This window comes from Pteropus medius, unplaced genomic scaffold (assembly GCF_902729225.1).
Source record: "Pteropus medius unplaced genomic scaffold, Ma_sr-lr_union100, whole genome shotgun sequence".
Lineage (NCBI taxonomy): Eukaryota > Metazoa > Chordata > Mammalia > Chiroptera > Pteropodidae > Pteropus > Pteropus medius.
Window position 1 is genome coordinate 4,274,348 of NW_024349798.1, and position 23,276 is coordinate 4,297,623.

Here is a 23,276-nt window from a genome sequence, read left to right on the forward strand (position 1 = left end):
CCCTCAGGTGTGTGGACAACAGGAGCAGAGCAGGGCCAGTTTTGCAAAGGGCTACATATGGCCTCTGCTGCACATTCTGTTTACAACCCTTTAAAAATGTAAAAATGGTTCTTAGCTCATATAAATGGACATACAAATGCAGGCCACCGGCCAACCTGGCCTAGGGACCATAATTTGTCAGCCCTTGGAATAGATAACCAAGGCTAAGGGTCAGGGGAAGGTCATGTTTGGATGGGCTGCGACCTTTACTCCTTTGCAGCCCTCTTGGGTCAGAGTAGCTGCACTGGCTTGCAGAAACATGACATAGTACCCTGGTGACACCAGCTCCCTCTATAGCCCATGGACCTGTCTTTGCCTTGCTAGCCTGGGCTCCCTTACTGGCTTCCTCTTTGTGTCACAGCTCTGGCCAGGTTGCCTCACCTCTACAGAAACTTTGCAGCAGAGCAGTATGCAAGCGTGTTTGCCATCTCCCTGCCATATACCAACCCCTCCAAGTAAGTGCTGGCCTTTCATTCCCTGGGAGGCCCTGCCCCTCCTGGTGGTGGCCCAGGCTAGCCCGAGGTGTCTGCCTGCTGGAGGCCAGGCCTCTGGGGGCAGAAAGCCACACTGACCTCTCTGCCCTAGATTTGATCTGTGCTTCCAGCTCTGGAGAGTTTTCCTCAGGTTCCAGGATGGAGCTCCTGCACTCCCTTTTCTTTTTGTCACAGGTTCAATCAGTATATTGTGTGTCTGGCCCATCACGTCATAGCTATGTGGTTCATTAGGTGCCGCCTGCCCTTCCGGAAAGACTTTGTTCCGTTTATCACTAAGGTAAGCCAGTGCTAGGGCTGGGACCAGCTTTGCCTTTGGCTACTTGTGGTTGCAGCAGAATGGTAAGTAGGGAAAGGGGCCGGGCATCGTTTAGTGCTGTGCTTATGGTTCCCAGGGGCTCTGCTGAGCCTGGCCCACACTTGCTGTGAGAGGGCAGGAGCTGCCACCTCCGTTCTGCATCTGCAGCTTGTCTCAGGCTGGCAGCATACCTAGGTGGGGCTGACTGGTGCAGAGGGAAGAAGCATATGGGTGCTTTGAGGGCCAGTTTCCTCAGACACCAGCTCAAGTCTGTTCCACTCTGCCAGGGCCTGCGCTCCAACGTCCTCCGGTCTTTTGATGACACGCCAGAGAAGGACAGCTTCAGAGCACGGAGCACCAGTCTCAACGAGAGGCCCAAGAGGTGTGGGGCCTGCCTTGGGCGTGGCTGGTGTCAGGGTGGGGTGGGGCAGGTCTGCAAGCTGTGACCTGTGACCAGCATGGTACTTGGCAGGGCCTAGGCCTGACTAGCTGTCCCTAGGCCAGTGAGTGGAAATCAGATGTGTGGCTGAGTGTGTGCCCCTGTGCAGGCAGGCTGTGCTGGGCATCAAGGAGCCCAGAGGTTGTAAGGCAGGGCAGAGCCTGTGAAGGCCAGTGCCGCACACTCAGCTGGAGAGCCCAGTGCTCTCCTCGCCAAGCTGGCTGCTGTGGTCTGTGGCATCTTGGGGTCTATGTGCTACGTTGTGACCAGTCCTGGCCTGCCTGGGCAGCCATTGCAGGAGACACTGAGTTGGGAGGCATTGCGGTAGGTACCAGCTGTAGGGTGTCTGGATTTAGGTCTGACTCCACCGAATAAGCTAGAGTTACATCAGGGCAGCTGTGACTCCTGAGAAGCCAAACACTTGGCCTGGATGAAGAGGAGTCCTAGGGCTCAAAGACTCTCCCCGCCATGGCCCAGGGCCCTGCGGTCAGCCCAGCTTCGGGCCAGTGTGCCCCTCCTTTAGAGCTTGCTCCCTAGCACCTTGCTGATCAGGGGACATGCTCTTCTCTACCATCATAACTGCTTCTGCCAAACCTGACAAAGAGTTGAGTTGTGCTAGCCCTTGTGTTCTTGTTTGCATTTCATTCAAATGGCTATCCCCTTCCCCTACCCCACCTTCCCACCTAAGCTTTTTTTGGCTCTCCCTAGGTGGGGATACGGCATTTTCCAGAATGACCAGGTCAGTGTGACCTAAAGTCAAAAGCTGTTTCCTCAGGCTCCTGGTAGCTGGGGGCCGGAGCCTTGAGCTAAGAACTGGCCTCTTTGAACAGTGACCTTCAGGACCTCGGTGCTTCCTGGTCCCTGAGCTAGGCAGTGCTGGTCTTCCACAGGGCGGGCGGGACACCTGGTCAGCACAGCCTGGAATCTGCCGTGTGGCACAATCCACACACGTTTAGTTTGCACTAGTGTTTTTTGGTATGCGTGAAACCTGACTTTTTCTCAGTCATGTTTATAAGATATATTTTTATGCATTTTTTGTTTTCTGTTTCTTCCCCCTGCTAACTGGCTTCTGGCATGGTTTTTTGTTCATCTCACCCGCGGGCTCTCCATCCCGACCCTGTGGCCTTTCCTCCTCATCCCTCCAATGGCTTACTCTCTCCTCCTGGGAGCTGGGCTCTCTGGGGCTTGGGCCTTCCTTCCTCACCTGGTAGTTTGAGGATAGCCAGACCCCCCAAACAAGGCTTGAATAACTCTCCACCCGTCAAAGAATTCAAGGAGAGCTCTGCAGCCGATGCCTTCCGGTGCCGCAGCATCAGTGTGTCTGAACATGTGGTCCGCAGGTAGTGGGCTTTGTCGGGCGGGGGGTTCAGACCCTGGAGCTTGCCCTGTGAAGTGGCACTGCCAGGCGGGAGCACCCGGGTGGCGGTGCATGGGGCTGCTTGCATGACCTCGTCGCCTGCCCATGCCCTCCCTGGCCGGAACTGGAGGAGAGCCCAAGTGGCAGCCTTCGGCCATAGGGGCCCACCCTGCTGAGCCCAGCCCTTGGTCCAGGGAGCCTGGCAGTGAGCAGTGGGAAGGTTGCATTCTGTCCCCAAGCCTTGTAAGAGTGTAAGAGCACGGGCTGGCTGCACGGCATCCTCACGGCTGAAGCAGGGTGGCTGTTTTGAGAAAGTGTCTAGTGGCAGCCGCCTGCAGACCTGTCACCACTGGTCAGGGCCCTTGCAAATTAAAGCAGCGCCCATGCAGGTTGGATGAGAACATGCTTTTCATATCCTCTGAAATGGACTTTCTTCTTGAGCTTTCTTCTAGAAAAAACCTGCTTTCTGTGGTAGCTGAAAGAGAATGGGGACTTTTGTGTAGGACAGTGGGGATGGGGGCTAGCTTGGGAGGGGCTGGGCAGGGAAGGCCTGGATTTTCAAGGGGTGCAGTCTTGGTCACTCCTCTCTGCTGATTCCGGGTGCAAGTGTAGGCTCTCGGAGGTCACTGCTTTGTTTCTGCCAGGCCAGGCTGCACTGAGCAGGGGGTACCTCTCTACTCACCTGAAAGTTTCTTCAGGCCTCGATATCCTGAAGCTCGGAGATCTACCTCCTCACTGACCCCTGGCTTGGGCTCCAGCCTCAGGCTGGCCTCCACTGAGTGGGATTTGGCTGGACGGGGTGGGGGATGGGGTCTCCTCTTAACTCTTTTTCAGCAAATTCTTTATCATGAGCAAAAATGGCAAAAGGTCTATGGAATTTGTTTCAGAATTAAACCTACATAAGCTCTTTCTTCTGGTCACTGGGGTGCATGTGGAGCACAGGGTGGCCCAAGTATGAGAGTGAAGAGCCACACATGAAGCCCAGACCCTCTCTGTCCTTGACGGGAGGTGGCCCTGTGGGCAGAATGCAATCTTTGTGTGTATGTCCCATGGTCTCCCTGTCTCTGCATGACTATTTTAAATTGTTCTGCCATGAAGCCATCGCCTAACTCTTCCATGCTTTGGTGAGGGGATGTTCTCTCTCACCTCCTAAGCCTCTGCTCCAAGGAACAGGCCTGGGTCTTTTCCATGAGCTTCTGCCCCTCCTGTCTCAGGGGTGACGTGTCCACTCTGTTTGCCAAGCTGTGGCTCAAGTGGCCATGTGCCCTGGCGGGGTTTTTCTGAGCTTGGCTCTCAGCACATGCATGCCTCCATCTGTGGTCCCTGGTGGTAGATGAATCTGCTTGCCTAGTGTCCTGATCTCGTCATGTCCCCTCCCTCCAGTAGGATCCAGACGTCCCTTACAAGCTCCAGCTTGGGATCTGCAGATGAGAACTCGATGGCTCAGGCTGATGACAATTTGAAAAATCTTCACCTAGAGCTCACAGAAACATGTCTGGACATGATGGCCAGATACGTGTTCTCAAACTTCACGGCAGTCCCCAAGAGGTGTGGGCCAGGGCCAGGGCAGAGTGGGAGGCGCAGGGCCCAGCTTTTCTCCTGTAACTGTACTTGGTCGAAGCAGTAGCAGCAGGAGTGACCTGTGGGTCTCCTTCCTGCAGGCCGGCCCCAACAGGGCAGCTCTGCATGTCTGAGGCTCCCCTACTGCGTGTGGTTAGGGGGCCTTTGGAAGCCAAGATGCCCGTCCAGAGCCACCCCTTGGTGTGGTGTTGCCAACGCTCCTGTGCTTTCAGGTCCCCTGTAGGAGAGTTCCTCCTGGCCGGTGGCAGAACCAAAACCTGGCTGGTTGGGAACAAGCTTATCACCGTGACGACAAGCGTGGGGACTGGAACCCGGTCGCTGCTGGGTCTGGACTCAGGAGAGCTACAGGGCAGCCCAGAATTGAGGTGACTGCACCTTCCTTGCCCTGCCTGCTCAGCCTTGACTGTGGGTGTCTTTAGCCCACGCCTGTATGGGACAGTGCTGTGCTGGCCCGGAGCTGGCGGGGCACCCTAGTCACTCTCTGTATGGGCCCTTCTGTCCTCAGCTCTGACCCCAGCATGCGTGTGAGACAGACAAAGGAGGCGCCAGCCAAGCTAGAGTCCCAGGCTGGGCAGCAGGTGTGCCGTGGGGCCCGGGACCGGGTCCGCTCCATGTCTGGTGAGCCTCTACTCCACCCCATCCCATGACCTCACAGATGCTTCTGAAGGTCCCAGCACCCAGAAAGGCCCTGGGAGCCAAGAGACAAGGTGGTTTTTTTAGGCCTGGCCCAATTCCTGAGTAACTGAGGTGCTGTCTCTGTGTGCCCTCATCAGAGGTGTATGGGTAGGGGATACACCTTGTGCACAGCTGATGTTAAAGGCCCTTGGTGTTGAGGGCCTGTTCTCATGGTGAATGTTTCCTACCAGCCCTCAGGAGACCTGGCCCTCAGCTCAGCCCTGGAGCAATGGTTCAACTATGGGGCAGGTGCTGGGTCTCCTTCCTGAGGCTCTGGGTCCACTGAGGCTGATACCATAAGAGGGCTGAGCTATGCTGGGCACTGACCTAGGGCTTCTTGGCCAGACAGACCTTGGGTAGAGCAGCCAGGTCTGTGCAGGTGGCTTTGCACTGGGCAGGTAGTGGTCACCAGCTTTCCTGCCCTCATCCCCTTCAGGGGGCCATGGCCTTCGCATTGGTGCCCTGGACACTCCAGCCTCCTACTTCCCAGGAGGCCCCACTTTGCCAGGCCCACAGACTGCAGTGGTCAGCAAGCCTGAGAAGGCCTCAGCTGGCACCCAGCGCCCAGCGCAGAAAGAGAAGACGAACCTGGCGGCCTACGTACCCCTGCTGACCCAGGGCTGGGCGGAGATCTTGGTCCGGAGGCCCACAGGTACTGAGGCTTGGCCCTTCACTCAGCCAGCGTGGGCCTGTTAGCACATTGTGAGTGTGGGAGATGACTTTTGAGTTAAGTTCCTAGGGGTGAAGAGTGGGGAAGGGTGATGTAGGTAGCTAAGTGGGGCCATAACAGCCTCCTTGGGGGCTTCAACTCGTGAATTTTGGGGGTGCAACTCAGCCCATAATGGGTATTTCAGGCTAAAGGAAGGACTTATAAGCCAAGGCCCAGGGCCCAGGAGGCACTTCAGTTGCAGTGTGGTGACTGAGTGGTGAGCAGAACTGTCCTGGGCCTGGTGGAGGCTTTGAGTGCTAGGCTGCAAGGCAGTGGGGGTGGAGGTCAGGAGAGGCTCCTCATGCATGTTTTAGCCAAGTCCTCCTGGTTCCTGTCAGGGAGTGGGCAAGCAGGAGGCAAGAAGACTAGGTGAGAAGGTACAGGAGGAGGCGGGTCTGGGTCAGGTGAGATACTTGGGATGTGAGGATGCTCAGTAAGGAAGGCTGACTCAAAGCATGGGCCCTGCGCCTGATGGGGAGGAAGACAGAGCCCAGAAGCCTCCCCAGGTGGGCACAGCCTGGGCTTTGAGATGCCTCCTGAGCCTGGGCTGGGTGCAGGAGCTGACCTGGGGCAACCGAGTGCTCATTGCTGAGGTAGGTGACAGCTGTTGCCCTGACCTCAAGGTCTGGGGGTAGCGCATCAGAGCAAAGCCAGGGAAGTGCCTTGCATAGGGCTTGGCCTTTCCCCTTGTTGTCATTCCCTGCTTGAGCATGAAGAGCCCTAAAGGCCTTGGAGACATGCCCTTGATGGTGCATCAGGGCTGCCCAGGGAGGGCTGGGAGGGTGTGGCTGGTTGGATGCATGGGGCCTGCAGCCCGAGGGGGTGCTACCTGTCCTCCCTAGGGAACACCAGCTGGCTGATGAGCCTGGAGAACCCGCTTAGCCCCTTCTCCTCGGACATCAACAACATGCCGCTGCAGGAGCTGTCCAACGCTCTCATGGCTGCCGAGCGCTTCAAGGAGCGCCGTGACACAGCTCTGTACAAGTCGCTGTCAGTGCCGGCGGCCAGCTCAGCCAAGCCTCCGCCACCCCCACGTTCTAACACAGGTGAGCACTGGGCCAGCTCCCACCTGGTGTGCACCATCTGATAGAAATGTGGTTCACCCCAACTGTGGGGGCGCACCCGGGATCGAGTGTCTGAGCCTTCCCTGGCACCACCAGCCTTGGATGTTAAGAGGAGGCTGGCCTGTGGGAGGAAGCCTGTGCTCCAGACTCTGACATTTGGGAGTGGGGCGGCCTGCTCCAGCAGAAGGGACTCTAGAGATGCGCTACCAGTCGAAGGACGGGCTTGATGTCCCCTCAGTTGGCCCCGCTCACGATGCAGATGCAGGCAGGGCTGTGAGGAGCCTTTGCTCTGCACCCTCCCCTGGGTGCCCAGCACACAGGGCTCCAGGGGTGGCTGCACTTCTACTGGGGTGTGAGTTTGGATGTGCTGAGCACACAGCTTGAGTCTGCCTGCGTGCTCTCATGCCCCTGCCCAGCTGGGCTAGGGCTGTCCTTCTAGGCCACCCTCTGGCCACAGATGGCGCTTAGAGGCCGAGGATCTCTGTTCCTGAGGATGAGGGACGCACTCTCCTCCCCAAACGTCCGCGCAAGCAGCTTGGAGAGCTGGGACCCCATGTGAGCTCTGCCCACCTGTCCGGACGCCGCTGGCCCTCCCCTCTCTCTCTCCAGGCTCGGGGTCTGTGCAGGACTAGTGGTGCCTGTCCTCTCTGCTCGACCTGTGCATAGTCTCTCTGCTGACTGGCCGCTCACGGCTTCCCTTGCAGTGGCCTCTTTCTCCTCCCTGTACCAGTCCAGTTGCCAAGGAAAGTTGCACAGGAGCATTTCCTGGGCAGGTATTCGTGCGTCTCCTTAGGAAAGCGGTATTTGCTGCAGAGCCCTGCTCTGCCTTATAGGTGCTGTTCTCACTGTCCCTCATCCGCTCATCCCTCCATGATCCCGTCAGCCTCTCATCACCGTCTGGGAGCAGGGCCCCGACTCGCATGAGGACGTCTGCGCAGAATGCCTTTGCTTTGCTAGCAGGAATCCTCTGCCTTGCACCTTTGTGGCTGAGTTCTGTTTCCAAGCCGGACAGGCCCTCCCAGCCCCCTCTTCAGGCCTGAGGAGGTGATACTGGGTAGCTGAGCCGCAGATGCTGGCAGGGGACACCTTTTTTGGGGGAAGCCTGGCCCTGGGGCTCAGCTGAGCTGACCATGCCCTGGCCTGTGGTGGTCTGATTGGCTTTGTGAACCCACAAATCGGGCTGTGTCTGCCTTTTGTCATGGGCTGCTGAGGGCCCTGCAGACCGGTCTCTGGCCTGTTGCCTCAAGGCCCTGGCAGGGAGGGTTTAGCCTGCTTGGCACTCTAGCCTGTCTGGATCCTCACACGCAGGCAGGAGCCCGTTAGAAAAGGGCAGTGTGCAGATGTGCTCTAGTGGTAGCTAATGGACTGTGCGTGTGCAAGTGGCCGTGGGCTGTGCTAACCCTCAGTGGCTTCTTCTCACTCTGCCTCCTGCCCTGATGCTGGCACAGGAAATGCTGCTTTGGGGCATCATGCCCTCTCCTGAGCACACCTGGCTCTGGGTTTGGCTTGGACTCAGAAGGCGAGCCTCTGCTTCCCAGAATGGGCTCCCCAGTCTATGTGCACACAGGGACTTCTGCATCAGTCTTTCCTTGGGTCCAGTCAGGGAGGAGCTCAGGCCTCTTCCCGGTTCCCGGGGCTGGTCCAGCTGCTCCTCCTGAGCCCAGGCCTCATCTTAGACATTGCTCCTTTATCGCGGGGTCTGTCTGCCCTCGCCTGTCTTGTTGAAGGAGCAGACGCAGCTTCTGTGGATGCTAGGCCAGGCGGGTGGGGATTAGAGGAGCCAGATGCCCCCTGGTCCTGACCCCTTGGGAACCTGTGTAGGAGACCTCTTGTGTCAGGGCTCACACCCAGGCCCCTCAGAACAACCTCCAGCTGGTTTGATGGGTGGGGGTGCCTTAGAGCCACAAGCAAGGAGGGCTTGAGTGAGGCTCTGCTGGGGATCGCTGTGCCCTCCTGTGGGGGAAAGGCTTGTACCTCTGAGGCCATGCAAGCTCTCAGGGCCTGGCCAGCACCCAGCAGCCCTGTCTGTTTCCTCCCAGACTCTGCGGTGGTTCTGGAGGAGGGAAGTCCAGGTGAGACTAATTTGCCAGTGGAGCCCCCGGAGTTGGAGGACTTCGAGGCAACACTAGGCACAGACAGACGCTGTCAGCATGCTGAAGCTTACAGCAGGGTAAGTACAGCTGGGCAGCAGAGCTGCCTGCTTGAGGGGCCTTCTGAGTGCCTCCTGGGCCAGATGAGTTCCTAGACCTCTCAACCTGAGCCACTGGGAGGGGGATGAGGGCCTCTTCCGAGGAAGGATGAGACTGAGGCGGGGCTTAGGTGGGGTCTCTGGTGGAAGAGCGGGCTGAGTCGGGAAGGGGTGGGATCAAGGGGGACAGGTAGGGTCTGAGGCGGACAGAGGGCCAGGCCCTCTATTCCAGGCTTTGTTGCACAGCCCAGACTTGCTCTGAACTTAGGCGAGTCTTTTGCCCCCTATTTTTCATCTAAAAAATGGCTAGCTATTTTTCCTAGGCTCTCCTGCTTAGACAGTGGATTTCCTAGGACTCTATGTAGGGATAGTTCCTCACTGGTGACATCCTTTGGTTTGTGGGGCTCTTGGCTCTCTGCTCAGTGTGTGGCACTGGCAGGTGCTGTCCTTGTGGGGGTTAGGACCCTCAGCTTAGTATTGGGCGGCTCTGTGGCCCTGGGCTAGAGGACATATGAGGCTCTCTTTGGATACATTCTTTCTAGTCATCTTCAACCTCCAGCCAGGAGGAGAAGTCGTTCCACGCAGAGGAGCTGCCTGCTGGGGGGATCCCCATTGAGCGAGCTGGCCCTTGCAAGGCAGCCCGGCCCTCTGTGGACCTCTCCTTCCAGCCCTCGCAGCCCCTGAGCAAGTCCAGCTCCTCACCAGAACTGCAGACCCTGCAGGACATTCTTGGGGACCCTGGGGACAAGGCTGATGTTGGTCGGTTGAGCCCTGAGGCCAAGGCCCGGTCACAGTCAGGGATCCTAGACGGAGAAGGTGCTGCTTGGTCAGCCCCAGGCGAAGACAGCCGGGGCTCTGCCCAGCCCGAGGGTCCTTTGCCTTCCAACTGTCCCCGCTCCCCCAGTGGCCTGCGGCCCCGAGGCTACACTATTTCTGATTCAGCCCCGTCACGCAGGGGCAAGAGGGTGGAGAGGGATTCCTTCAAGAGCAGAGCTGGGGCCTCCAATGCTGAGAAAGTACCAGGCATCAACCCCAGGTGAGCCTCACCTTTCTTGCTGGAGTTCCTGGACACTCCCATGGGGATGTGGCACCGAAGGGTCCCTGGGCAGAGCAGGATGGGATACAGGTCTGCATGTCCTTTGCCTTGGAGAGAGCAGTCCTTCAGTGATGGGGCAAAGGCCCTATTCTCTGTATGGGCTGTGACCACACTAGCTATGACCCCGATCTGGGGCTTACAGTGCCAGGCCCAGCTCTCACCATCTCTTCCTCTGCAGCTTCGTGTTCCTGCAGCTCTATCATTCTCCTTTCTTTGGTGACGAGTCCAACAAGCCAATCCTTTTGCCCAATGAGGTGGGCATGCCTTCTTTCCCCTGTAGGGGCCCCCTAGAGCCTGGGGTGGGCACAGTGGGATGCCCAGCTTTGGGTAATGGTGGCCCCAAAGGCTTGCAGCGGGCTACAGCTTCGGCTACCTGTGGCAGCCCGCAGTAATCTACCTGGGTGGGGAGAGCCCTCCCCTGGGCAGGCATCTGGCTAAGGCTGGCCAGGCAGGGCTGGTGGCAGGGGATAGCCTGTGCCCTGGACTCAGGCAGGTTTTGTGGCTACAGTCCTTCGAACGGTCAGTGCAGCTCCTTGACCAGATCCCGTCATACGACACGCACAAGATTGCCGTCCTGTACGTGGGAGAAGGCCAGGTGAGGCTGCTGGGATGGTAGGGGCCAGCCTAGGTGCCGGGCAAGAACTGGGTGGCCTCCCTGCCCAGGGTGGGGTTTGGGGATCAGGGCCCTCATCCTTCACAGAGCTCAGTCACTGCATAGTCTGCTAGAACATCGAGTGGTTATTGAGCTCCGTGCCAGGTACTATTCTGGTGCCAGGACACAGGAGTGAGAATGACAGGTCAGTGTTTGAGCACATGTACACCAGAGAGTGCTGAGGACTGTGGAGGGGAAGGGAAGGTGGCAGGTCCCACAAAACTGCTGGTGTGAGCAGGGTGCTGTTCACATCAGTGGTCAAGGGAGGCGACACTGAGCAGAGATGTGATGGAAGTGAGGGTGGTGCCTTTGTGTGTTTAGGAGTGTCCTGTGTGGGAACAGCCAGTGCAAAGGCCCTGAGTGGCACACCTTTTGTGCACAAGGGCCAGTGCAGAGTGCGCTTTGGGCAGTGGGTAGAGAAGTAATGGGGACGTGCCAATCAGGGACAGACTTGTAGGCCTCCGTAAGGCTATGCTTTTGTTTCTAGTGGTATGGGTGGGCTTTGGATGATTCTGAGCCAAGGGTTTGACATGACTCAACCGAAGTCTCTAAAAGCATCTATCTGGCTGCCATGTAGGGAACTGGTGGAATTGTGGTGACAGTCCAAATGAGAGGGGTGGGTCTGAGGAGTGGGTCAGTGGGGTGCTGAGGAATGCTAGGGTTCTGGGTATATTTCAAAGATTGAGCGGCCAAATTTGCTGGCAGACTAATCATGAGAGAAAGAGGAAGTCAAGGGCGTCACCTGGGCAACTGCTGGAATGAAGTTGCCTTGCACCAAGTCCGGGTTGACGACAGAAGCAGGGCTCTCTGCTAAGCCACACCAGTAATCCCTCCCTACCCACCTGGCCCCCAGCAGCAACAAGTCCTCGGGGCTCTTGGGAGTTTGAGGAGGGGCAGGGTGTGGAAGAGATTGGCCTGGGTGAGGTGCCACCATAGTCTTTCTCTCCACAGAGCAACAGTGAGCTCGCCATCCTATCCAATGAGCATGGCTCCTACAGGTATACGGAATTCCTGACAGGCCTGGGCAAGCTCATTGAGCTTAAGGACTGCCAGCCAGATAAAGTGTACCTGGGTGGCCTGGATGTGTGCGGCGAGGATGGCCAGTTCACCTACTGCTGGCACGATGACATCATGCAAGGTGCATGTCTTCCCGTGGCATATGCCCTCCTGTGGCACGTGCCCTCCCCAACCCCATTCCTACTGACCTACCCTCAGGAGAGCAGTGGAGGTGTCCAATGTCCCAAGTTCACCAGCCTGGGTACTGAGGCAGTGATTGAGCTGGTAGCTGTGCTTCAAGAAGTTCTGCCTTCGGGGAGCCAAGTGCTGCTAGCTTGGTACCAGAGGATGTAGCTCCTACAGGCACTCGGAGCCTCTGGAGAAAATAAGAGGTGCCCCTGGCGAGAGGCACAGAGTGCCTACTGCCCCCTGACCTTGGCCACACCACTCCAGCCCAAGAAGCCCTTGCTAGCATCCTTCCTGGGCAGTGCCGGGCCTGCTCATCTCAGCCCCTTTCCACCTCACAGCTGTCTTTCACATTGCTACCCTGATGCCCACCAAGGACGTGGACAAGCACCGCTGTGACAAGAAGCGCCACCTGGGCAATGACTTTGTGTCCATTGTCTACAATGATTCTGGCGAGGACTTCAAACTGGGTACCATCAAAGTGAGCAAGGGGCCCTCAGGGCAGGGATAGATCTGGGTCTCTGTACACCTTGGCCGAAGGCTGCGTGTCTCTGGAAAAGTGCCCACTGATGCGTATTGAGTGGAAGCAGTGAGCACCAGTGGGGTCAACATGGTGACAAGCAGGAGCACTGACCCACTTTATTGACTCCCACTGCCAGTTGAGTGGGTGGGCTTCCCTTCAGAGCCTGTGTCCTTCTCTGTAATGTGGATGACAGCCCTGTCAGTTTCCTCATGGAGCCTGGGCACCCGCTACTATGGTTTTGGGGGAATAACAGTGTGCACCTGTACTTCACGGGGTGCGTGGCTCGCAGTCCTTAGTGTGCTCATAGCGGTGAGCTCTTCTCCCTTGGTATCTCCTTGTATCATTGTACAGAGGTGGAGGGTGGGGGTAGGCCCTGATATTCGCCTCCATTCTTGACAAGGACTCGTGGGTTTGAGGTCCTGCAGGGAAGAGGTGGGCTCCATCCAGGCGACTTGTCACAGGGCGGGGATGTGGAAGACATGAGGGAGAGCAAGGCAGGGAGCCTGGCACAGCTCAGACGGCTGAGGTGCTGGCTCTCAGAGGGGGTCACTGGACACACACCTCTGAACAGAGAACCTGGTGGACCCCAGTGGGAAGGCCAGAGTCCTGTGCTGCAGAGCTGGGAAACCAGAGAGGGGCCTGAGTGGTGGTTGGTGAAGCTGCTTCCTGAGGTGGGGTGCTCGGGTGTGCTGTCACTGGAAGGTGAACAAGGACTTAGACGTGCGAGTTAGGCTCTTGGGAGCTGTCAACTTGTGCATGGCATCAGAGCCTGCAGAGCTCCACATGCTGCTCTCAGTTGACAGTGAGGCAGGTGTCAGTAGGTGCACCAGATAATGTATGTTTGTACTGGTGGAGGCGGAGCTCTGTGGCTGAGGTCGTGACTATGAATTTAAACTTTGGCAAATTCAGGTGCTGGGATCCAGGTGTGGAGTAGGTTTTAATAGTAAGGCAGTTAGGGGGAGAGATGATGGCAGCCCCCGGCCCCTAGCTGGGTAGGAGTAAATGTGGGCGCAAAGGTGGTGGTTAACATGCACACTTGTGGGGTTAGCAAGTGTCTTAACACCAATGAGATGCTGCCCTCATGAGGAAGTGGCAGAAAATGGCCCTTGGTGCTGGGATGACCCTGCTTTTGTCCGGGCAGGGCCAGTTCAACTTTGTCCATGTGATTATCACCCCCCTGGACTACGAGTGCAACCTGGTGTCGCTGCAGTGCAGGAAAGGTGAGGCCTGGGGCTGGGTGGGAAGGCCCTCGGGGTCCTGAGCCTCACATGAGTGCTGTGTTCTCCCAGACATGGAGGGCCTCGTGGATACCAGTGTAGCCAAGATCGTGTCTGACCGCAACCTGCCCTTCGTGGCCCGCCAGATGGCCCTGCATGCAAATGTGAGCAGAGATGGTATCTAGGGTGGGTGGGACAGGCCATAGGTTCCACCCATAGAGGGCTCACTGCCCTGCCCACCCTGCCCACCCCAGATGGCCTCGCAGGTACACCACAGCCGCTCCAACCCCACTGACATCTACCCCTCCAAGTGGATTGCCAGGCTCCGCCACATCAAGCGACTCCGTCACCGGGTAAGGATGGGCCATGGGCACCTGGCCTCCTCCAGAGACTTGGTGGCTGGGCAGGGTGTGTTGGCATCTAACTGGGGAAGAGCGTGTAGTGCCATTGTGGGCTTGCTGCCGAGGCCCCCTCTTTCCTCAGATCCGTGAGGAAGCCCACTACTCAAATCCCAGCCTGCCCCTGATGCAGATGCACCCCCCAGGCCACGCCAAAGCCCCAGCGCAGGCCCCAGCCGAGCCCATGCCCACCTATGAGACAGGCCAGCGGAAGCGTCTCATCTCCTCCGTGGACGACTTCACAGAGTTTGTGTGAGACTGTGATGCTTTGGACATGCCCAGGGTTCCTTGTGGATGCCGTCTGAGCAGCCACACTGCTGGACCTTCTCAGTCCCCTACAAGGCACTGGGCAGTATGTGTGAACGTGAATAAAATGGTTGTGTGGCCCAGTCCTGCTGCTGTGCCCACTCGCTCTCAATACTCAAACACAGACACAGCTAGTGGTCAGCCAACTCATTTATTTGACTTTGTCTGTTGGGGGTAGGGGCAGGATCAAGGCTGTAGCTTTGGCTATGGCCACAGAAGCGGTACAGGGGGATTGTTGGGCTGCCATCAAGGCCTTATCCCTTCAGGGAAGCCTCACACACGCACTCTCACACTCACCTTCCCCAGTCCCAGGAGCCAGCCCCAGGGAGGGGGTCTTACCCTCAACCACCCTGGGCTCCTCTGCCACACACTAGTCCTGTTCCTAATCTAGACCCAACACCAGCAGGCCTAGGCCTGGCCTTGAGCAGGGCAGGAGAACAAGGCCATGGTGGTGATAAGAACTGTCTAGGGGGCAGCTGTGCCCTCCAACAACTGTATGTCCAAGCACCTGCTTGAGGCCATGCTTGGACCCAAGAAGCAGCTGTCACTTCCTACATCCCGGGCCATTTAGGCAGGTGTCTGGGGAGGCCAGCTCTATAGTCCCAGCTCCCCCTCAATGCAGGTTACAGTGGGCATGGGGCTGTGTCAGTGACCAGGCCCCTTGGCCCTAGTGAAAAATACAGCGACGTACAAAAATATATACATTTTGACCCCATATAAATTATTGACGATAGACACACAGATGGCAGCTGGAAGTGAGTACACTCAGCAGGGAACAGGAGAGGTAATAACTTAGGGGGAGGGTATTGGGGGGTGCAGGTTTCCTCCCCGCAGCCTGGATCCTTAGCAAGGGGAAGATGTTTGCCCAGGAAGTGGGGCCGGGCACAGCCCGCTGTACCTGAGGACTCGGGAAATAAATTAGTGTCTCAGAGGCTGGGCACTTGGTCCAATACTGCTGTGTCCTCCCACAGGGAGCCGGGGAGGGAACCCTGGGTCCTAGATGGCCACATGGCCTCTTTAAAGTGCTGAAGCCCACAGAGAGACTCAGACAAGTGTTGCCCGCTCTCTGGGGGACCTGTGTGCAGCTGTTCTGCTCAGCCCAACCATGAGGGCAGCAGAAGGTAATACTGAGTGGTGTCTCTCTGGCTCCAAGAGGCCAAAGAAAAGCCACAGGCCTACCCTGGAGAAGGGGCATGAGCTCAGCCCCCCTGGGGCTAAGTGCTGCTGGGGTGGACCTTGTTTTTGGCCCGCAGAGAAGCCCTGCTGGGGCCTGTAGCCAGGCCAATGCCTCGACTGGCCCGGGCAAGGCGAGTGGTTAGGGCTGGCCGAAGCCCTGGGGAGAGGCCAGCAGGAGGCGAGGCTGGGGGCCGGCTACTCCTGCGGCCGCGCAAGCTCTGTAGCCGCTGCTCCAGCTGGTAGACATCCTCCGTAGCCTGGTTGAGTCGGTCAAACTGGGTGAGCAGGGCCTCAAACACAGCTTGGAGGCGGGAGGGCTCGGGATCCCCCCGTGGCCCAGGCCGGCCCAGGCCCGCACTCAGCCCCTCCAGCTGGCTGGAAGAGGTGGAGGGGCGTGAGGCATCAGAGTCCCCGCTAGGTGGGGGCATGTCCGGGGATGACTTAGAGCCCCTGGATGAGCGAGAGGGCAGCGGCTCCATCCCTTCAAAGCGAACTTTGTGGCGGAACTGGGGGCGGCACAGGGGCTCGGTCAGTCCGGCTGCACCCTGGGCTCACCTGGGCCCAGGGCGCGTCCCTCTCCCCCCCACTGGGCCGTACCCACCTCCTTGACCTTGCTGAAGCCCATCCAGAGGCGTAGCCTGCGTAATAACAGCTCGACCATCTCATAGTCCTGAGGTTCCCAGGCTGGGCGGTAAAGCTCCCCACGCAAAGTGTGGTACCTCCACCGCAGAAGGGCCGCTCCCAGCCTCAGGGCACCCCATAGGCGCAGTGCCCAGAGCCCGGTGCACAGAAGGGGGGACAGGCGCCAGGACTCGGCAGGGCACAGGGCGGGACCCCCAGCCCCTGGGCACAGCACCCAGAGGGCCTGGGCAGCACTCTGAAGTGAGTCCACACAGGACGATACCAGCTGCAGGGAAGGTGGTAGGAGTAAGGGGTGTGCCCGGAACTAAGCCTCCCCCCAGGGACCCATAATCACCTACCAGAACAGCCAGCTGGACGTAGGCCACAGCGAGCACCACCAGGCCTAAGGCTGCTCCCAGGAGCTCCGGCAGGGCCCGGCACAGTGTCTTCCCAAAAACCGACCACTGACGCACAAAGCGCAGTTGCTGGGCGGCCTGTGGGCAAGAGACGTCAGGCGACCAACCCTGGCCCAGCCCTCCCAGCCCCACCCCGGCCTGCGGGGCTGGCCCTCACCTTGACCAAGAGCAGGAAGAGCAAAGAGGCGGCCAGGCCCCGGGCCGCGGCGCTCAGCTGTGCGACCTGCTCAAAGCTGGTGAAACGGCGCGGACGACGGCGCACGAAGCGCGTCCACTGGCTATCGGCGGCGCCTAGCTGGGCCAGGCGCACGAGCGCCGCTGCTGCAGTCAGCGCCACCAGCAGCCACCGCGCCCAGGCCCCAGGCCGCGCCATGCGCACACGCCCCTCCCTACGCCAGGCACGCACTTCCGCCAAAGAGAAGTACAGCGCGAACAGCAGCAGGCTCACCTGCGGGGGCGGGGCCGGGTCAGGACGCACTGGGGGTGGGGCGTGCTCAGTATTCCCTCTGCTGGGGTCAAGGCGGGGGTGGGGCTGAGGGGATGGGCCGGATACGGATGCACCGGGGGAGGGGCCGAGAGGGTGGGGCATACCGTGGTGAGCAGCGGCAGCGAGAGGCCAGCGCTCAGGCGCCGCAGTGCAAATGGGCGGACGCTGAGGGCTGCCACCGCGCGTCCAGCCACAGGGAACTCGAGGCGCAGTGTGACGGCGGCGTGCAGCCCCACGGCCGGGCTGTAGCGCGTGAGCTCCACGAACACGGCGCGGCTTCTGTGCAGAAAGCAGAGATGAGGGGCGGGGCCTCCCGTAGCAAGGGTTGCATAAACTGGGGAGGAAGGCCGCTTCCAGACTGAGCGGGAACAGCAAAGCTGGGGGGTGGGAGTAAACTGGGACCACTGATGGAGGAGGGACACTGATGAAGGGGACCGTCGAGGGCCAGGTAGACAGTGGCAGAATGAGGCAGCCTATCTCCTGCGCGTCACCTGTTGTCGATCCAGTTGTGCAGCTGGAGGAAGCCCAGCTGTGCGCGGCTCTCTTCCAGGCTCAGTCCCAGCTCCTGCACGTAGCCCCCGCTGTCATACACGGCGCAGTACCCCCAGTACCAGACGCTGCAGGTGAGAGGGGCAGTGTTAGAGATAGCCCAGCCCTACAGGAACTTGGGAATCATGCTAGCTGGGGCAAGGAGACTCTTTTGGAGAACTCTCCAGGCCCTCCCTCTGTGCTCACCCTAGCAGGTCTGGTGTGGAGTAGGCCCACGTCTTAGAGCTGTTGTGGACAGCACTCCCCCAGCCAATGCCGTAGTCGCTGGTGCTGAAGCCGCCTGAGGATGCTGAGCATGCATGCACTCCTGTGCCAGGAGGGTCTGGGCAGAGTGCTGAAAGCAGAGGGCTTGAGAGTGATGACCAAACCAGGGGCACTTACTGTTAAGCTCAGTCACCTGGGCTGAGCTCCACATGATCTCCCTGAACACTCCCAGCAACCCTGAAGGTAGATGTCATGATCTCACTGACATAAGGAAACTCAGGCAGGGAAAGGGCAAAGATCACACTGCTAGGGAGATGAACCCGAACCCAAAGGCTTCTTTAGAAAAGATCAGGGACAAGTACCAGAGCGCCCCCCAGCTCACCTTCCTGCAGCCGCACCTGCCGCAACCGTGGGGGCCCAAGCTCTGGGCTGGACTGGTTCCCGTGGACGTATGGGAGCAGTACATGCGACATCCATGGCCAGAACTCATCAGTCCTACCCACACCAAACAGAGTCACATGTTCCACCCCTCAGCTCCCTGCACTGCTGGGGGTCAGAGGCCCAGGGAGCACAGCTACTGCAGCCTTGGCTCAGCCCATAGGAGGCTGCCAGTGCTGCCTGAGGGGACAAGGAAGGACCGGGTTCCTCAACCACGGACTACTGATGTCTGGTGGCGGACAACTCTATTTTGGGCTGCCCTGGGAACAACAAGATGTTTAGCAATATCTCTAGTCTCTACTCATTGCCAAAAGCACCCATTCCAGTCCGTCCCAATCAAAAATATATCAAGATCCCTCCCAATGTCCCCTGGGGGCTCGGCTGGACCAAGGGCAGGATTAAGATGGATCGTGGTCGGCATCAGCACTGCCCTGGCCCAGCAGACAGATGTGTACATGTGTACAGGGGTATCCCTACCGGGTGATGGCCAGGAAGGCCCGGCTGTCTAGCTCCTGCCTGATGGCGCTTTGCAGGCGGTAAGCATGGCTGTGGCATGAAGCATCCCCGTAGTTGGCCAGTAGCGTCACCAGTAGGAAAAGCATGTATACCAGGAGGCTCTGGAGGGAAAGGGACAGCCTTGGGGTCAGCTCATCACAGCCTGGCCACTGTAACATGGCAGGGCTTCTGGACAGCAAACTGTCCAGAGCCAGGGTGCCTGGCACCGAGAGCAGCATAGATACCTTGCCAACACCCCAGCCGGGGACAGACATGCTGTCTACTAAGGCCAAGGAAGCCATGCCCAGGTCACTAGAGCTGGACACGAGAAGGGGCAGAGCAAGGACTAGGGGCAGTAGAAGTCGGGGTAATGGGAGTCAGGCCAAGGCTGCAGAGCCCTAGACCACCTTTGGTGGAGAGGAACAGGTGCATGTGAGGTTTTTGAGAAGAGCAGGACCTCTAGGAAGAGGCTACACTGGCCAGGAGGTGGAGCATGCGGGCAGGTGCTGGCCATGACAGCCTGAGCTTACCTTCAGCATCCCATGCAGCCTCTTGACCTTTCGGGCTTCTTCCTTTGCCAGAAAGAGTGCAAAGCCGTGGGGTGGCCGCACTCGGGGCACACGTTCACTCACAGGTGTCACAGCTGGGCTCTCCACCAGCGTGTCATCCTCATCAGGGTGAAGCCTCTTGGCCACCAGTGAGAAGTACAGGGCTTCCAGCAGGACCTGGGCCAGGGGTGGCATCAGAAGGGCCCACAAGTGCCAGAGGCTGACAGCCTGGCCCTCCTGCATCCTACTCACCTTGAGTGGCTCCCAGCCAAGAAATGAGGCCAGGAAGCTGGAGCTGCTTGAGAGGAGCCACATGACACTCACGCCAGGGGGAAAGCTGGCACCGACCCACCCTGAGACCCCTACGGCCACAGCCACCAGTAGGAGGCTGAGCACATGGGCCAGGAGTGTACACCAGGCCGGCAGCAACTGCTTCCGCAGACCTTCCACCAGCCCTGGGGAGGCAGAGACAGACAGGTGACTGGCGGCCCAGAGGGAAAGACAGGGAGGGGCATCCTAGGGGACACAGAAGCACACCTGTCCTGGAGAGCTTTGCTGACTGGGGCTGCTCCCAAGTCAGGCCCAGGCTGGACAGCCCCCTCTCACCCAGCCTCTGCAGCATCAGGGTCTCGGTCTTCTCCCCAGGAGCGCTGGACCTAAGGCATGGGAGGAGGGGAGAGGCCAGCACTCACCTGTCAGCCTGCACGCTGCCCACCTCATCTGTGGGCCTGTGCCTCCCACACCCAGGGAGGAAGTCATGTCAGCCTGTCCCTCTATACTCCTCACTTCCTGCTCACTACAGGACCTCGCCCCACATCTCTGTGACCTTTCCACCTCTCTCCTGTCCTGCCACCACTCCAGCAGCCATTGCCTCTCACAGCACAGCCTCCGGCCTCATCCCACTGCCTACACTTCACACCAGCAAACTATGTCTTGCTCCCAGTGAGCACTCCCCACGCCTTGGGCCCTTCCCCTCAACCTCCCCGCTGCACACATAGTACACAAAGCATCCCTGTGCTGACACGTGTATGTCTTTCAGATTCCAATACTACACAGTGCTCCATAGGACCCAGAGAGCAGCCGCCCTTCCCAGCTCCAGAGCTGCACCCCTAGAGAGAGAAAGGGGGAGAAAAAGAAGCAAGACTGGGACAAGCACTTGCTGAGGAGACAGTGCACACACTTGGGGGCGGGGGGCGGTCCACAGGTTGTGCCAATTACGGAAGCAGAAGAGAACAGGCTCCCAAATCCCAGTATGTGTCTGCTGCCGCTGAGCTACGCTGTTTCTGGTTTGTGAATCTTCTAGAGAATAAAAGACACTACCATCTATGGATGTGGGAGATGACAGAGATAACATATTTTTTTTCTTAAAATGGACTTTTCTGATTATAAAAGTAGCATAAACTATTTGTAAAAAATAGGGTAATAATAGAGACCAGATATTTAACATCGGCATTTCCATCATGCAACGGACAGCAGTGTTAATAATTATTTTAGTCCCTTTTCTATATGCACATGTGTTTGTATTTTACATGTAAGTATAAACATGTTGTATCAAGTCGATACAGCATAGAGTACATGGAATTTTACATCAGACTCTAAGCTGCATGAGAGCAAAGACTATGTTATTTAATAACATTCACCAATTCCTTCAGTCACTCAACAGGTGTGTTGATCTCTTACGAAATGCCAGGCACTTTTCTAGGCCACTGAGTGAAAAGAACAAAGCCCGTGCACTTATAATGTTCATGTACTAGTGGGGGAAGCAGACAATAAGCACAGGCACCGCTTAATGCACAGGAAGCAGGGAAAGACCTGGACACGGAGGCCTGTGTCTGTGCCTGCATGTGCATGCATGCAAGGGTCCGTGTTACTGTACTTACTACATCTGCATAAGGCAGGAAGGAAGGTTTGGATTAGTAGCATTTGAGTGAAGACCTGAAAGAAGTACACCATGGGGCTCTTGTCTTGGGGAGGAGCGGCCTAGGCAGAGGAAACAGCAAATATAAAAGACAGAGGCAGAAGAGCGAGGGACGCTGTAACCAAAGGAGAGTGGGTGAGAGGGAAGGTGGCGGGAGAGGGCTTGGAAAGATGTGGGGCCAGACCAGGTGGAGCTTGTAAGTATGCCCCGCCATGGTAGGCCGCCTCCAAGATGCCCCAATGACACTTCCCTCCTGGCATCATACCCTTGCATAGTCTCCTCCCATGGAAATCAAGAGGATATTGTGGAATGACGGTGTGTTACCAATGAGGTTGGGCCATCAAAGAAACTGGCTTTTGCTTTGCTCTCTTGGACCACCCACTCTGGGGACACCAGCTGCCATGCTGTAAGGATGCTCAAGCAGACTAGTGGTAAGGTCTAGACGGGAAGGAGCTGAGGTCTCCCACCAACAGCCCAAACCGAGGTGCCCGCCATATCAGTTGTTTTAAGCACTGAGTTTTGGGGTAACACATTATGCAGTGACAGCTAACCAGTGCCCCAGGAGAGCTGTGACAGGGTCTGCCTCAGGGATCAGGCTCTCTCTGGTGCAGATGGAGGAGCAAGTGTCCACTGAGGCAGCCCTGGACTATCCAGGCAGACGATGACACTTGGATGAAAGGCAGATGGAGAGAAGGCTTGTGTGAGGGAGGATGCAGAAGGGAGTCGAGAATGAATCCTGAGTTGTTGTCTTGATCACTAGAGAAGGCCTTGCCCTTTTCTGACGAGGGTGGCTAGAGGACAGAACGTCTCAGCGGGGAAATCGAGTGCTCTGTGAAGCTGTTAGGTCTGCACCACACACTAGATATCCACGAGAAGCTGTTTAGTGGACAGTCAGTGTCTAAACTGGGATTTCTGGAAGGTGTGGGCTGGAGATATTTGGGGGTAGTCAGCTTATAATTACTACCCCAGGGTCGCTCCGTAGTATAGGTTTTAATCGACCGGCAATTTCTTTATAAAAATGGCATCATGTCACAGTTATCTGTCTTCCTAAAATGACTGGAGCAGCTTTCCCTTTTTCTCTGTGTTCTAGGACAGTTCATATATCTCAGTAATTTTTGGTTGCTTGAACAAATTAGAAAAGTTAGTTAAAAGGAATGGAAATGTGGATATTAGATATAGATGAGAAAAGTAGAAGAAGATGCTACTTAATGAATTTTGTTACCAAATTGGAAATCAACCAAAAAACTGAAAAATTCTTAGAAATATAAAATCAAGTCTCAAAAGAGAAAAAAAAAGGGATATTTAAAAACTCGACAATTATTCCTCATCACAGCCAGACCCTGAGCCTCGCACAGGTCGCCTTTATTTTCCTCAACTGTTCCTCATTCCTGTTGCACTAAGGGAGCGCTTTCCTGGGCCCTGGGCAACCCCATGAGGTCCTGTCAAGAGACGAGGGGCTCAGAGGTCAAACAACATTTTCCCAGCCCCACGCTGGGGACACGGGGCTGGATAACACAAGGCCAGTCCCACAGGGGGAACAGGGCTTCTTGGCCTGGTCCCCCTACCCATGCCTCCATCCCCGAGAGACGCGCACTCACAGGCCAGTGAGCAGGTCCGTTTCTACTTGAGTCTCCTGGGTGGGGGCCAGGCTGCTGGTCCCTTCAGCCAGGATCTGCCGGATCAGGTCTTCATCTAGAGGGAGCAGAATGTGTCGGGGAGGGCATGGGTTCCTCCCACCCCAAACCTTGGAACTTCTTGGGGAGAACTGGTGGATACCATGCTCCCCACTCTGGCTCACCTGAAGCTGAGAAGTATTTGGTAGGGGAGGAGGGGCTGACCAGGGAGAGACCGTCTTCCTCTGGGCTCAGCGTGTGGCCCATCCGGCCCCGGGCCAGCCGCTGCAGGGTGCTGCCCATGATGGACGGGTCGCTCAGCAAGTCTGGCCAACTGAGTGTGCCTTCGCTGGACGGCCAGCACACCAGGCTGTAGGCGACACAGGTTGGTAAGAGGAGCCAAGGAGAACACATCTGCACATCTAGTCACACACTAATATGTGAGGCTTCTGAGCAAACACACTCTAGGGCAGCATGTGAGAGCACAACAAACACTGGACGAGAACACATGACACGGCACAGGCACTCCAAAAACCTGTAACAGCACACACGCAGCTGACCTACAGCAAGGCTCACATCTTCACTAGGGACCCCCA

The 23,276-nt window shown here is 57.6% G+C and overlaps 2 protein-coding genes across 16 annotated transcripts in view; one reads left to right on the forward strand and one right to left on the reverse strand.

Annotated features, from left to right (window-relative positions):
* The window catches only part of TSC2 (TSC complex subunit 2), a 35,322-nt gene extending 20,981 nt beyond the window's left edge, over positions 1-14,341 (forward strand). For 5 of the 15 annotated variants that reach the window (XM_039884944.1, XM_039884954.1, XM_039884947.1 and 2 more), the window contains 20 exons: positions 401-494; positions 708-810; positions 1,116-1,210; positions 2,479-2,607; positions 4,008-4,172; positions 4,418-4,570; positions 4,711-4,823; positions 5,317-5,532; positions 6,432-6,635; positions 7,358-7,426; positions 8,693-8,823; positions 9,384-9,877; positions 10,116-10,191; positions 10,446-10,532; positions 11,541-11,727; positions 12,113-12,252; positions 13,436-13,514; positions 13,584-13,675; positions 13,766-13,864; positions 13,995-14,341. In XM_039884944.1, coding sequence (XP_039740878.1) covers positions 401-494; positions 708-810; positions 1,116-1,210; positions 2,479-2,607; positions 4,008-4,172; positions 4,418-4,570; positions 4,711-4,823; positions 5,317-5,532; positions 6,432-6,635; positions 7,358-7,426; positions 8,693-8,823; positions 9,384-9,877; positions 10,116-10,191; positions 10,446-10,532; positions 11,541-11,727; positions 12,113-12,252; positions 13,436-13,514; positions 13,584-13,675; positions 13,766-13,864; positions 13,995-14,165 — 2,897 coding nt within the window. In that variant the 3' untranslated portion in view covers positions 14,166-14,341. The remainder of the gene's footprint in view (positions 1-400; positions 495-707; positions 811-1,115; positions 1,211-2,478; positions 2,608-4,007; positions 4,173-4,417; positions 4,571-4,710; positions 4,824-5,316; positions 5,533-6,431; positions 6,636-7,357; positions 7,427-8,692; positions 8,824-9,383; positions 9,878-10,115; positions 10,192-10,445; positions 10,533-11,540; positions 11,728-12,112; positions 12,253-13,435; positions 13,515-13,583; positions 13,676-13,765; positions 13,865-13,994) is intronic. The other 10 variants (XM_039884952.1, XM_039884955.1, XM_039884953.1 and 7 more) reach the window with 6 other exon arrangements.
* A 6-nt stretch (positions 14,342-14,347) lies between these two features.
* Positions 14,348-23,276, reverse strand: part of PKD1 (polycystin 1, transient receptor potential channel interacting) — a 44,084-nt gene continuing 35,155 nt past the window's right edge. The window contains exons 33-46 of the mRNA XM_039884977.1: positions 22,866-23,050; positions 22,666-22,759; positions 19,687-19,805; positions 19,402-19,604; positions 19,132-19,326; positions 18,584-18,723; positions 18,051-18,163; positions 17,651-17,798; positions 17,407-17,532; positions 17,020-17,194; positions 16,586-16,876; positions 16,372-16,506; positions 15,993-16,298; positions 14,348-15,897 (exon numbers count right to left, since the gene is read on the reverse strand). Coding sequence (XP_039740911.1) covers positions 15,430-15,897; positions 15,993-16,298; positions 16,372-16,506; positions 16,586-16,876; positions 17,020-17,194; positions 17,407-17,532; positions 17,651-17,798; positions 18,051-18,163; positions 18,584-18,723; positions 19,132-19,326; positions 19,402-19,604; positions 19,687-19,805; positions 22,666-22,759; positions 22,866-23,050 — 2,698 coding nt within the window. The 3' untranslated portion in view covers positions 14,348-15,429. The remainder of the gene's footprint in view (positions 15,898-15,992; positions 16,299-16,371; positions 16,507-16,585; positions 16,877-17,019; positions 17,195-17,406; positions 17,533-17,650; positions 17,799-18,050; positions 18,164-18,583; positions 18,724-19,131; positions 19,327-19,401; positions 19,605-19,686; positions 19,806-22,665; positions 22,760-22,865; positions 23,051-23,276) is intronic.